This window comes from Danio aesculapii, chromosome 11 (genome assembly GCF_903798145.1).
Source record: "Danio aesculapii chromosome 11, fDanAes4.1, whole genome shotgun sequence".
NCBI lineage: Eukaryota > Metazoa > Chordata > Actinopteri > Cypriniformes > Danionidae > Danio > Danio aesculapii.
In genome coordinates, this window is record NC_079445.1 from 5,311,420 (window position 1) to 5,326,753 (window position 15,334).

At 37.1% G+C, this 15,334-nt stretch overlaps 1 protein-coding gene across 2 annotated transcripts in view; it reads left to right on the top strand.

The window, feature by feature from the left end:
• The first annotated feature begins 617 nt into the window (after positions 1-617).
• Positions 618-15,334, top strand: part of ptprga (protein tyrosine phosphatase receptor type Ga) — a 592,629-nt gene continuing 577,912 nt past the window's right edge. For both annotated transcript variants that reach the window (XM_056467738.1, XM_056467739.1), the window contains exon 1: positions 618-1,145. In XM_056467738.1, the coding sequence (XP_056323713.1) occupies positions 1,052-1,145 (94 nt within the window). In that variant the 5' untranslated portion in view covers positions 618-1,051. The remainder of the gene's footprint in view (positions 1,146-15,334) is intronic.

Below are 15,334 nucleotides of genomic sequence, written 5' to 3' on the forward strand. Positions count from 1 at the left end.
CTTCATAAATCAGACACAATGCAGTATTAAAAATATCCCGCATAATAATCCCTGTTATGGTTGCTTAAGGGTGTACGTTGTCACATTCAGATTAGCCCATCTAAAAAGAGCTCACTCTTTATTTGATATTGTTGAGTAGCCTACACAGTTCGCAATTTGTTCAGTGCGTCGATATCTCTCATACACACACACACACACACACACACACACACACACACACACATACACACACAAAATATATACTTCGATGTTCTGGAATTATACATGTAGCCAACACTATAGCCATAAACATCTTGAGTCATCCAATCACGTCTTCTTCATGTAGAAGATCCCGCCGATATTTCCAGCAGATACAGAGTCTGCATGCAGTCCTTTTTATTACTGATGTTATCTGAAGTGTTTAGTTTTTTCTCCCAGATAAAGGAGAGAAAGAGCTGAGAGCGCCTTTGTGCGTCCATCACACGCTGACAGCAGCGGCGGCGGCAGCTCCGTTACGCGCTCGGCGCTAGGATCCGGCGGATCTCTCTCTCTCTCTCTCTCTCTCTCTCTCTCTCTCTCTCTCTCTCTCTCTCTCTCCCTCTCTCTCTCTCCCTCTCCCTCTCTCCCTCTCTTCCAAGCCTGTTTTAAAGTCTCTGCCAGACTTCAGCTCATGCGCTACTTCCTGGATGGCGGAATGGAAAGCTTCCAGAGCCGCTCCAACTCAACTCTTGTCTCTGTGTTTTGAGCCTGACGCATGGACTACAGCCCCTCTAACATCTCTCTTTATCCACAGTCCCCCTGACACGTTTCTCTTCTGGACTACAAGCTCAGTCGTCTGAAAGAAAAAAAGGAAAGAGAGAAAAGAAAAAAACTGCTTCCTTTGGTTTAGTCGAAGTTCAAAAAGAAAAAAAAAGCTCTCCAAAAGGACTCGCTGTTGGAGGCATCCGTCAAATCGTGTCCGGCGCGCACGCATCGCTTGTTTGTGGGAGTTTTATTTATTTTTTTTGCTCGCCAGGAGGATAAACTCTGTCAACAGTTGCCTTATTCCAGATCTCCATGTATACAGTGTGACATGCGGAGGCTACTGCGACCGCGCTGCTGCTGCTGGTGGATTCCGCCTCTGCTTTTCTCCTCGCTCGTGCTCCGGTGGGCACACTGTCATCCCGGTAAGTTGGATTCCGAGGTGGATGGAAATTGTGTTTCAAATCGCTTCGCCTGTCGTTTTCGATCCATCGCATTGGATGTGGAAACGATCCGTAATTAAAACCGAACGCGAGGATTTTGTGTATTTGTGATCTTCTTTTCTTTTTTGTAACCCTCCTCCAGTTGTAAGTCAAGGAATTAGGACGATCTAACGCGGGAATCGTAACATCATGACGTCTATTGATATCGCAATATCCACAAATGATCCGCTGCTGTTATTTATACGAGCTCGGACCCGTTATTTCTGAACAATGCACTCAGATCCGCTATATGGAAACACGTTAGTGTGTTTTCTTTCCAGCTTGCGTTATGACATGAGTATGAATGCACTGTTGAGTCATTCTGAAGCATAACTTGGAATACACTTTCACATGCATTTTATTTTAATTGGTTTTATTTCATTTGAACAGTCTTTATGCGCATGTAGTGTTACAGAGAGACCAATTTTCAGTTCAGTATTTTAATACATTCACACTCTTCTTGGTCAGTTATCGGTTCTTAAAAATCTGGTGACACCATTTTATAGGTCTCAAGAATAACATCCGAGAATATCATTTAACTACAAAGTTGTCAACAAGAAACTTTATTGTTTACAAGTAGAATACTTGTGTAGTTAATTACTCAAAGCTTTGTATTAAAGCCGTTCATTTTCATTCAATCAAAAAGAGTTAAACAATTACCAATAATAATATTAATAATTTGTTTACTTTAGATGATAAAGTTCTGACTGTTTAATTGTAAAAGAGTCATGATTTGTAATTAGTATCCTGTCAAAAAAATCATAAATGACAGCAATATGTAGGTTACTAATTGTCTGCGTGCATTTATTATTTGAGAAAAAAACCTGAAACATTATTGGCCATTCTACATATACAATAAGCATGCGCTTAATAATGCTACGAAACGGAATAGTTTTGAGGTCAGTTGAGAAATTACTTGTTTAAATGTATTTAATATAGAGGTTTTTATATAGGGATGTTCAATAGGATTGATAACTAAATGTACGCTAAAATCAAAAGTCTGATTTTGAGCGGGCTCGTCCGGGATTTTTAAATCTATTTGATAGCATCTTGTTTAGGATGACCTTGAGGGTGTGAGTGATAGGTGAGGATCTCTCTGGCTCTTTTTGCTGTGATGATAATGATGATAGGAAGAAGCCTGAGATGCATTTCAACCATGAGGAGGCTGATAAGCTCTGCATATTTGCATGAGTTTTTATGTAACGCTGGAGGCGTCTAGCCTAACGTGCAGTTCCAGCTTGTATGATATTCTCAGGTCTTCAAATCAGACAAGTGCAGGAACTATCAGTGGCATTTTAAACCGATCATCCCATCATCTTTGCAGACAGATAGACGAAATGAGTGACAAGAAAGCTATATCCGTAAACAATTTGTGATGTGTATTGTGTTTTTTACACAATGCATGGACGCGAAGCTAGCATGTGCTAGCAGATCTCATTAAAACACCAGAACACATTGTGTTTATCTTTCATCTTTCCATCTATCTGAAATCTCAGTACATAAAATGCTAATACATCGTGCGTTTCTGCTGTAGCTGACCTACTTCTAGGCAGCTTGATGATTTTTTGTTATCCCGAAAAAACACTGCTTTGCAAATAATGCAAATTTCACTTTGTCGAAGTGAAAATTAATTGAAACAATTTTCTATCCAAGACTTCACGGACTTCAGATGCCAGTCAGAACGTCGTCTGTTTTTCTTTTCTTTGGCCACTAGTTTTCATCTCGCATTCTATGTGATCTAAAACTACAAGAGCCGGGCGTTCAGGGACCGGTGGACATAGGGGTGAACACTTGAGCGCTGACAGCGAGATAAAGCACACAAGTTTCTGCATCTCAAACAGCCCAGAGATTTCATCAGGCCCGTGATGAATGCTCCATGAATAACACATTGTCACCAAAGGGCAAACGCCTGACTCAAGGTTGTGGACATTATTGACAATCTTTTCTGTCTGTTGTTTTTTCTCCATCTTTTGTGTCTGTCGCAGTGTGTGTTTCTGCCTATCTTACTGTCTCCATCTATCGGAGTTGAGACTTCCAATTTCCAGTCGGAAGTGGGGGAGCGATGAAGAACAAAAGACGACTTTAATGCGTTCCGTTTGCTTCCTGTCATGCTTTATTTATTTATTTCTAGACATGGGGTCTTTTTAAGCTCAGTGACATTTGTTCACTTGTCTGTGTCTGATAGACCTGTTCTTAGCAGAAGCACTGCTGCGGAAAGACAGGCGAGCTCTGTATCCGCAACAGTGACATACAGCAACGCGCTGGAAAAGGCAGAACAGTGCAACTTTATTTATTTCTGTCATGCCGGTGGGAAACAAGTGTCTGCACACTTGAGTCTCCGGTAATGGCCGGTTTGCTGAGTGTGCAGGAGCAGAAGCGGCGAGAGGGAGGGATAGATCTCTCGGTGGGGTGTCTGTTGGCCCCAGGCACTGCTCATCTTTCTACCGTCCGGTTGATCTAACTTTTAGAGCCATGAATGAGTAACAGAGAATTCTAGAGAGGTTTCCACCTGAACATTTAAATGTACATTTAGACGTCGTTTACTCACAGTTGACTTCCAAACCATTCATTCATTCATTCATTTTCTTTTCGGCTTAGTCCCTTTATTAATCCGGGGTCGCCACAGCGGAATGAACCGCCAACTTATCCAGCACATGTTTTACGCAGCGGATGCCCTTCCAGTTGCAACCCATCTCTGGGAAACATCCACACACGCTCATTCACATTCATACACTACGGACAATTTAGCCTACCCAATTCACCTGTACCGCATGTCTTTGGACTGTGGGGGAAACCGGAGCACCCGAATGCAGGGAAAACATGCAAACACAGAAACACCAACTGACTCAGCCGAGGCTCGAACCAGCAACCTTCTTGCTGTGAGGCGACAGCACTACCTACTACGCCACTGCGTCGCCCAACTTGTTCCAAACCAGTTTGAGCTTTTGTTTGTTTGTTGTTCTGTTCTGTAGAACACAAAAGAAGATATTTTGAAGAATGTTGGAAACCGGTAACCACTGACTTCTGTAGTATTTGTTGTTTTCTTTCTATCAATGTAGGGTGTTTGTTGGCCTCAGGCAATGCTCATCTTTCTACCGTCTGGTTGATCTAACTTTTCGGAGAGAAGGATGAGTAGAACAGTAGAATAAATTCTAGGTGTTTCTACCTGATAATTTAAAGGGATAGTTCAACAAGAATTTAAAGTCGGACATCATTTACTCACCGCTGTTGACTTGCTCCAGCCTAGTTTGACTTTTTTTTCTGCTGAGCACAAAAGAAGATATTTTGAAGAATGCTGGAAACGGGTAACCATTGATTTCTGTAGTATTATTTTATTATTCTATCAATGTAGAGTGTATATTGGCCTTAGGCAACGCTCATCCTTCTACCGTCTGGTTGGTCTAACGTTTTGGAGCAATGGATGTGTAGCATGGAATAGAAAACTCTGAAGATATTTCAGTTGATAATTTAAAGAGATAGTTCACCCATAAATTTTAATTCTGACATCATTTACTCACCGCTGGCTTTTCCCAATCCAATTTGAGGGCTTTTTTCTCTCTGTTGAACACAAAAGAAGATATTTAGAGGAATGCTGGAAACTGGTAACCACTGACTTCTGTAGTATTTGTTTTTTTCCTTTTATCAATGTGGGGTGTTTGTTGGCCTCAGGCACGCTCATCTTTCTACCGCACAGCTGATCTAACTTTTTGTAGCGATGGATGGGTAGCAGGGAAGAGAAAATTCTAGAGAGGTTTCCACCTGATCATTAAAAAGGATGGTTTACCCAAAAATTTCAGTTCTGATGTCATTTACTCACAGTTGACTTGTTCCAACCCAGTTTGAGTTTTTTTCCCTTTGAACACAAAAGTAAATGTTTTGAAGAATGTTGGAACGCGGTAACCATATACTCCTGTAGTATTTGTTGTTTTCCTTCTATTAATGTAGGTTGTTTGTTGGCCTCAGGCAACACTCATCTTTCTAACGTTCCAACGGTCTTGTGATATGAAAATATTTCAGATATTCAAGAATTTAGTGTGGCGACACGGTAGCGCAGTGGGTAGCATGTTCGCCTCACAGCACGAAGGTTGCTGGTTCGAGCCTTGGCTGGGTCAGTTGGCTTTTCTCTGTTGAGTCTGCATGTTTTCCCCGTGTTGGTGTGGGTTTCCTCCGGGTGCTCCTGTTTCCCCAGGGAGTCCCAAAAAAAAAAAAGTGGCATAGGTTAATTGGGTAAGCTAAATCGTCTGTAGTGTATGTGTGTGAGTGAGTGTGTATGGATGTTTCCCAGTGATGGGTTGCAGCTGAAAATGCATCCGTTGCGTAAAACATATGCAGGATAAGTTGGCAGTTCATTCCGCTGTGGCTAGCCCAGGTTAATAAAGGGACTAACTCGAAAAGAAAATGAATGAATGAATAAAAGTATTCAGTGTTTCAGAATGGTTAAGGTGGTTTTGTAGTTTCTGCATCTACAATAAATATTATAAACTTGTTAAATATAACTATAAACTAGGTTGTAAGATGCAAATGAGAAAACAAAATAGTGTTTTTAATATTTGTATGGTGGGCGTCATGGTGGCGCAGTAGGTAGCATGATCGCCTCACAGCAAGAAGGTCGCTGGTTTGAGCCTCGGCTGGGTCAGTTGGCATTTCTGTGTGGAGTTTGCATGTTCTCCCAATGTTTGTGTGGGTTTCCTCCGGGCATCCGCTGAGCAAAACATATGCTGGATAAGTTGGTGGTTCATTCCGCTGTGGCAACTCCAGATTAATAGAAGGACTAAGATGAAAAGAAAATAAATGAACGAGGAATTAGTCTGGTAAGTTTTAAAGGCAGTGGGACAAAATCTAATGTAAAATGAGTCTTCAGTATATAAATGACTCACTCACTCAATTTCCTTCAGCTTATTCCCTTATTTATCAGGACTCGCCTCAGCGGAATGAACTGCTAATTACTCTGGTACATGTTTTTTTTTAAAGTGGATGTCCTTCCAGCCTTTACATACAGCTAAAATCTGAATTATTAGCACCCCTTTGAATGTTTTTTTCTTTAAGATATTTCCCAAATGATGTTTAACAGAGCAAGGAAATTTTCACAGTATGTCTGATAATATTTTTTCTTCTGGAGAAAGTCTTATTTGTTTTATTTCGGCTAGAATAAAAGCAGTTTTAAATTTTTTAAGAACCATTTTAAGGTCAAAATTATTAGCCCCTTTAAGCTGCAGTATATCTGTTATATATTAACCTAATTAACCTAGTTAAGCCTTTAAATGTCACTTTAAAATGAATACTAGTATCTTGAAAAATATCTAGTCAAATATTGTTTACTGTTATCATGGCATTGTGTAGAAATATATTGAAAAAATCTTCTCTCCGTTAAACAGAAATTGGGGGAAAAAATAAACAGGGGGGCTAATAATTCAGGAGGTTAAATAATTCTGACTTGAGCTGTTTGAAGTGTTAAAGCTACAAATGTTATCATTTCTTGTGCTCGAATGCTTTAAACCTCTTGATATGTTTAAGAAAAAAAAACCTCCATAATGGCTAAACATTGGAGTTAATCTACAAGCTCCTAATCAACAATAATCCATACTTAACATTGAAGCTCTGATAGTGACTATTATTGCACATGTTCACATTGCAATATTGATGCTGAAACGCTATATTGCCAGCCCTAGCATATAAATCATAGAAGGGAATAGATAGAAATAATCTTTTTTTCATCGCTACTTTCCAACCTCCCATGTATAAGAGGGAAAGGATTTGAAGGATTCGCCCAAACCATGTAGAAAGCGCCGGCGAGGATTTCTAGACGGTTATTTCTGTCGCATGACGAATAGCATGCCACGCACTGGAGAGCACAATGATCATTCAAATCTCTTAAGAGGCATCAGACTTCCTGACTTTCTGATTTCCTTTTATGTGGGCGAGGAGCCGTTCCTCTGTCTAATAGAAAAAAAGATAATTTGCTAAATGTCTGTTCGGAAATGACAGGCACTTAGGAGGTGGGGGGGGGGGTGTTATAGTCCCGGGAGTGAGATAGCTGGAGCTGACATTTTGGGCCGGACTGGATGCACCAGCGGCCCCCCTGTAACAACATTATCATCATCATCATCTCTCTCTCCGCGCGGCCCGTTATCTGTCCGGCCGGGTGACCAACGCTGCTGTAAATGTTGGTCAGGTCACTTTATCAGTCACAAAGCCTGTCATCGTCGGGCCCGGCTCCTCTAATAGATTGATTAAAAGATAGAGGCGCATGGACAGTTAAACGTGTGGGGTGATGTCAGGCTCTCATGGCGTTTTGTTTTTTTTCGCAGAGATTGTTAGCATGGATGCTGAATGTGCACTGCGTCTGGACTGAAAGCATTGTGCTGTTGGAGAAAAAGCGGAGCACTCCAACATTTTTACGACATGCAATATAACACATAGATTTAATAATAAGTATAATAATAATAATATTTATTATTATTATTATCATTAAAATAATCATTAAAATTATCATTAAAATGTATTAATAATAAAATGATGATGATGATGATGATGATGATGATTTTTATTATTATTATTATTATTATTATTATTATTATTATTATTAAATTAATGTATTATTATTAATAATAATATTATTATTAATAATAATAATAATAATAATAGTCACAACAACAATAATAATAATACTTTAATTATTAACATATTTTGTTATCATTTGACTTTTGGGCATGTTTTATTCTATTTATTATAGTACTGTTCTGTTGATAATAACACTGTAGGGGAAAAATTAAGAACCATGGGACAATATTATTTATTTATTTATTTATTTATTTATTTATTTATTTATTTATTTATTTATTTGCTTGTTTATTTATTCAATCATTCTTTTTAAAGAAAGGATAAAAAAATAATAATATTAATAATAACAACAACAACAACAACAACAAAATAATAATAATAATAATAATAATAGTTGTTGTTGTTGTTGTTATTATTCAATTAATGTATTATTATTATTATTATTATTATTACTACTACTACTACTAATTATAATACTAATAGTTGTTGTTTTTGTTGTTGTTATTATTCAATTAATGTATTATTATTATTATTACTACTACTACTACTAATAATAATAACAATAATATTATATTATTATTAACAATAACAATAATAATACTTTAATTATTATTTAAAATTTTCCACATTTTGAAGAACAACATAAATACAACATATATACAAATGTTATACATATATACATACAAACATATTTAAAATATAAATACATATGCAAATGTACACCCACAAATGTACAGATACTTAATCATATACCTCCATGAACAATTTATACATTCACATATTTACAAGAGTCCACTCAAACATCTGCATATATACATAATCAGTAATGTAAATGACCAGATCAGTGTTAAATTAATGCATTAAATGATTAAAAGTGACAGTAAAGTAATTTATAATGTTACAAAATATTTCTGTTTCAGATAAAACCTGTTATTGTCAGTTCATAGTATATTTATTAAATGATACTGTAAAAGATGTATCAAAACTATTAAGAATCTGTTTGAAAATTTTTTATATTTATAATTAATGTTTATATGTTTTATGTTTTGTAATTAAGGGGACTAAGCTGCAGGGGGCTACATGGTGTGGGTTTCCTCCGGGTGCTCCAGGTTCCCCCATAGTCCAAAGACATGCGGTATAGGTGAATTGAATAAACTAAATTGGTCATAGTGTATGTGTTTGAATGTCAGTGTGTATGGGTGTATCCCAGTACTGGGTTGCAGCTGGAAGTGCATTCGCTGTGTAAAACATGCTGGAATAGTTGGCGGTTCATTCCGCTGTGGTGACTCCTGATAAATAACTAAACCGAAGGATATTAAATGAATGAAAGTTTTATAATTAAGAATGTGCATATTATAAAAAAAAAGTAACTGCAATAAAACACATCATTAAATTTAATTACTTAATTTAAGTGTAGGTTAATATTTAATTAATTTTAAAAACTGTTTTGGTTGTGACTGTGGATTGTTTGGTTATTATATGAAGTGTTAATCATGACTGATTTTCATTGTGTAATTTAATTAATGAAATTAATTGTTTATTTCATGCTTTATATTTATAGACAATTTTATATAATTTATTTTAATACTTTCAGCTTGTTTTATATATATAAATTAATACAATCTCTTTTTTAAATATATACAGTTGATGTGAGAATTATTAGCCCCCCTGTTTATTTTTTTCCCCAATTTCTGTTTAACGGAGAGCAGATTTTTTTCAACACATTTCTAAGCATAATAGTTTTAATAACTCATCTCTAATAACTGATTTATTTTATCTTTGCCATGATGACAGTAAATAATATTTGACTAGATATTTTTCAAGACACTTCTATACAGCTTAAAGTGACATTTAAAGGCTTAACTAGGTTAATTAGGTTAACTAGGCAGGTTAGGGTAATTAGGCAAGTTATTGTATAATGATGGTTTGTTCTTTAGACTATCGAAAAAAAAAGTAGCTTAAAGAGGCTAATAATATTGACCTTAAAATGGCTTTCACTCTGGACCCCTCACACCCAGCACACTGCCTCTTTGAACTTTTACCTTCTGGTCGACGCTACAGAGCACTGCGAACCAGAACAGCCCGACACAGAAACAGTTTCTTCCCTCAGGCAATCCATCTCATGAACACTTGACGATAATAATTGTGGAACCAACATCACTACTTGCTATACACTTTTATACACATATACACTTATTTAACAACACACTTTACATGGCAATTTGCACATAACAGCTGCACATATAACATTGTATATTGTAATAAACACGCACATACACTTGTCAATTTGTATATTTGCATTCACTACTTTATATACTTTATATACACTACTAAATATATTTATTATCTGTTTTTTGTCCTGTCTCTGTTATCCTGTTGCACTGTTGAAGCTCTGTCACGAAAATTCCTCGTATATGTGAACATACCTGGCAATAAAGCTCTTTCTAATTCTAATTCTTTTAAATAAATTAAAAAAGGCTTTTATTCTAGCCGAAATGAAACAAATAAGACTTTCTCCAGAAGAAAAAATATTATCAGACATACTGTGAAAATTTCCTTGCTCTGTTAAACATCAATTGAGAAAAATTTAAAAAAGAAAAAAAATCAAAGGTGGGCTAATAATTCTGACTTCAACTGTATATATTACTGTTGGTATTAAAAGTGCAGAAAGAGCAATATATATTGATATAAAAAACATTACTAACTTTATTCTTTTCTCAACACAAGCACCATTGAGCGTTACTTTTTACACAGTTGGATTATTAGTTTGTTTATAAAGCACAAATCCATACTTTTATCCATCAAGTAAATTAAAACATTGATCAAATGTGACAATAAAGTCATTTACAACGTTACAAAAGATGTACCTTTTGGAAAGCTAATAGCTGAAGATTGGTTATTCCATCAAGTGTTTACTCCTGACTTCTGAAATTGAACGTTTTGTATTCTGCTTGTTGAGTATTCAGCTTCTTAAAGCTACTTTAATTGCTTCTCCTTCCTCCTCGAGCTGAAAAAACACAGTCTTTTACATTATCAAACACTGCTTCTTCCTCTACCTCTTTTGTTGTTGTGTTCAATGTTATAAATGGATCTCAAGCAGTATTGGTGCTCTTGAGTGAAACACTCATCCCCGGTTTTACTTAATAATCTTAGTGAAGGCGGACGTGTCTGTGTGTGTGTGTTTGTACTCGTGCTGGTACATTTCTGCTCATCTCCACTGGCAACCAGAGCTCACAGTGGGTGCCGGCCACTAAATGAAGTGGACATTCATGAGGCATGCTGGTAGATCCTGTCTTAAAGACAAAAATAAATGCAGATAATGAACCCAGCATGCAAAGAATCACACGTTACGCTTGGACATGTTCTAACACATTCAAGTCGGATAATGCTGTATTACTATGTTATTGCTATACAGAGATGGAAATTTAAAGGGATAGTTCACGTCAAATATAAGTTTGCCATTTATTTGCTTAGCCACTGGAGATCACAGATGTTAGGAACTTTCTTTGTTTGGTAGAACAAGTGCTTGTTGATGCATAACATATCCAAAAATACATATAGAGGAAAACCAAGTGAAGAATTTGGTTTTCTGTTGATACAATGGGGTCTTATGAAGCGAAATGATTGCAATAATCTCAACTGTGTCAGCTTGCTTAGAAGTTTGTATGACTTCTGTGTGTGTATGTGTGTATGCAAAAATGGTAAGGACAAAGTTCTGGTAGCCAGTGCCTTGAATTATGTGAACTTAATTTATGTGTCCACGGTTGTATTTTCTAAATGGAAGACAATTATTGTAGATCAAATATCCATCTATCCCTAAACTGTCCCTTTAAATGCCAAACTTGACCACAAAATATTGAATTTAACGAAATAAAAAACACCACAATGTGTGTTACCATGGAAATAATGCATCTTGGATGTTTTTTGCTTTCCACTGTGATGCAATTTTGTTGTAATCCTGTACAGGTTGATGAATATTGGCTTTGAAGATACATTCACTTCATTAAATTAGCTAATTTTGTTGTTTATGTGTCTATAGTGTGCAGCTAGCTTTGCTAATTGCTCTTCAGAAAGCCTCAATAATTGAGCAGTAAATAATTGTTTGGACTTCATCGCCTTCAAATCCTTTACAGGTTGATAAATATTGGTTTTGAAGATACGTTGATCTCTTTGGATTCGCTAAATACGTAGTTTGTGTATCTATACTGTGCAGTTAGCTTAGATAGATGTTCTTCAGAAGGCCTAAATTCTGCAGTAAATGACTGTTAGAACATCATCGCCTTCAAATCCTTTACAGGTTGATAAATATTGGTTATGAAGATACGTTGATCTCTTTGGATTCGCTAAATACGTAGTTTGTGTGTCTATACTGTGCAGTTAGCTTAGATAAATGTTCTTCAGAAGGCCTGAATTCTGCAGTAAATGCTTGTTAGAACATCATCGTCTCCAAATCCTGTACAGGTTGATAAATATTGGCTTCAAAGGTACATTGACTCTAGTGGATTTGCTAAACTAGTTGGTTGTGTGTCTATAGTGTGCAGCTAGCTTTGCTAATTGGTCTTCAGAAAGCCTGAATTCCGCAGTAATTAATTGTTAGGACATCATCGTCTCCAAATCCAGTACAGATTAATAAATAATGGCTCTGAAGATACGTTGACTGCATTGGATTTGCTAAAATCTTTTGTTTTTGTTTCTATAGTGTCTTGCTAGCTTAGCTAAATGGTCTTCAGAAAGCCTCAGTTCTGCAGTAAATGATTGTTAGGACTTCATTGCCTCCAAATCCTGCACAGATTAATAAATATTGTATTTAAAGATACGTTTACTGCATTGGATTCACTAAATTTGTAGTTTGTGTGTCTATAGTGTGCAGCTAGCTTTGCTAAATGGTCTTCAAAAAGCCTGAAATCAGCAGTTAATATTTGTTAGGACATCATCGTCTCCAAATCCTGTACAGATTGAAAAATATTGGCTTTGAATATACGTTTACTGCATTGGATTCCCTAAATGTGTTATTTGTGTATCTATAGTTTGCAGCTAGCTTTGCTAATTGGTGTTTGGAAAGCCTCGATTCTGCTTTAAACCATTGTTAGGACATCATCGCCTCCAGATCCTGTGCAGATTGATAAATATTGGCTTTGAAGATACATTGACTGCTTTGGATTCGCTACATTTGTTGTGTGTGTGTCTATAGTGTGCAGCTAGTTTTGCTAAATGGTCTTCGAAAAGCCTGAAATCTCCAGTAAATTATTGTTAAGGCAATTCTCTGCTCTTGTTGTGCAGCACTTTTTGAAACCTGATGCGAATTTGTTAGCGATAATGATTTGCCTCATTGTAAGTTGTAGTGGTTGCAGGCAAGAAACCAAGCACTTTGGCTTCACTTTCTCTCTGATTTTCTTCATGTTTGCTTTTTGCCACTCTTCTTTACCTCCGTCTTTCACTATTTCCGACTCTGTCTCTCCAGGACTGGCAATTCTGAAAAGATTTTCATTTGGCACAGTTCTGGGGGTGGGAATGGTTTTGCCAGGAGACGAAAGCAACCTTTGAGCCACTGGGAGACTTAAGCGCTAATTCTCCTTTCGCATAACCCGGCCCCCCTCCAGCACCTTACACTCCTGCTTACCCCCGGCCCCCTCTCTAAGGTCGTAATTAGCAGAGTATGGAGTAACAACGTAAAAGTCTCACCATTAATAACATATAACGGCTGTTGGCCCTCGCTGATTTAAATGCCAGTTCTTCCTCTCAACCAAGACCCGAGGCTAGCAAACGAGATCTTGCCTAAAGATCACCACACACACCTAAAAAAGCAAATATAATGTTAAATGAATCGGTCCAAAAGCAAACAAAGGAACATGTTAATGTGTCTTTGTATTGAACAAATGATGGATAGATTAATGAGAGAGAAATTAATTATAATTTGATGAGCCGCAGTGGGTGTTGAGATATTAACAATCTGACAGATGTTGTAGTGCAACCGAGATGCAACAACATTGCACGTAGACTTCACATTCTTTGCCACTAGCGGGGATATTTAGCATGTTTGCTGTATTATTTATGTTTCAAGTTTGAAACCCATGCTGCATGCTAACTTTACACATACTTTGCCTTTAGTGTTGCTTATCCAAAGCATTAATTCTGAAGCATTCGATCGATGTTGGCCTTTGTGGCATGCTAAGTGTTAGCGCAAAGTGCTAAACGTCATTTGTCAGTGTATCACTGACCAGCACGATACTCCTGAAATTATTCTTTCTTTCAATCACTCTTGAAGCTATGCTGATTTATTTTTCTTCCAGAAATCAGTTATGCAAAGAAAACAACAACAATGCCCTGCTGAAAAATCCAGCTTAAACCAGCCTAGGTTGGTTGGCTGGTTTTAGCTGGTTGACCAGCCTGGTTTTAGAGGGGTTTTGGCCATTTCCAGGCTGGTTTCCAGCCATTTCCAGCCTGGTCTTAGCTGGTCAGGCTGGAAAATGACCAGCTAAATCCAACTAAAACCGGCTTGACCAGCCTGGTTTAAGCTTGACATAGCTGGTTTTGGCTGGGCTCCCAGCCTGTCTAGGCTGGACAAGCTGGTTTTAGCTGGTCATTTTCCAGCCTGACCAGCTAAGACCAGGCTGGAAATGACTGGAAACCAGCCTGGAAATGGCCAAAACCCCTCTAAAACCAACCAACCAGCCTAGGCTGGTTTAAGCAGTTTTTTTCAGTAGGGTGACTTTTAGTAGGCAAATTTTTTATGTCCCCTAGTGTTAAACTGTTTTTTAACATTTTTGACTCCATATAGACAATCTCTGGGTCTGGCGAGGGCACTTTTAGCTTAGCTTGGCTTAGCTTAGGATAAATGATATTACGCAGCTGTTAAAGCTGGGTTTTTCAGGAGACTTTTTGGAGATTTTCAGTCTGTGTAATATAATTGTGGCTGTCGCAGCCATGGTATGGCAGTAAAGTTTTTTTGATCATTATTACGCCTTCCTAGATGTATCGACATAGAAAATGGCAACTTTTTATTTTCCATCAGTCTTAGCACACAATATAACTACAGAAGAGTCTATCTTTAGGTAGGAAAATTATCTAAACTCTTTTTTTTTTTTTTTTTTTTTGAGCGAGATGCTAATGGTCTAATCCAAATCAATGATTTATGCTAAGCTAACAATGCTACTGCCAGACCCAGAGACAAAATGAATGGATGTAAAAAGGGTAAAAACTCAACTGTTTACCTTCTAGGGGAGTTATAAAATGAAACTAATCCCAAAAAATATGGAGTTTTTTTAATAATTAACTAAATAATAATAAAAATGTTCTAACATAAAAGAAGAAAGCTGAGCCAATGAGTTCTGAAATAATCTGGTTTTGACATTTGGTGTTGTCATGTTTCAAAACATCCTCAGTCTTACAGGTTTACAACAACATGAGGATGAGCAACCAACAAAATTTCCCCTTTAACTTTACTTTTTGTGAAATCTACTTCTTGACCTGATACCAAGTGACCCATAAGGATAACCCTCGTCTTGTAATCTGATATCTTTTTTTTTTCTGGTTGGTTCTCAAAAGGTAATGGCAGGGATTTAGGCTGCCTA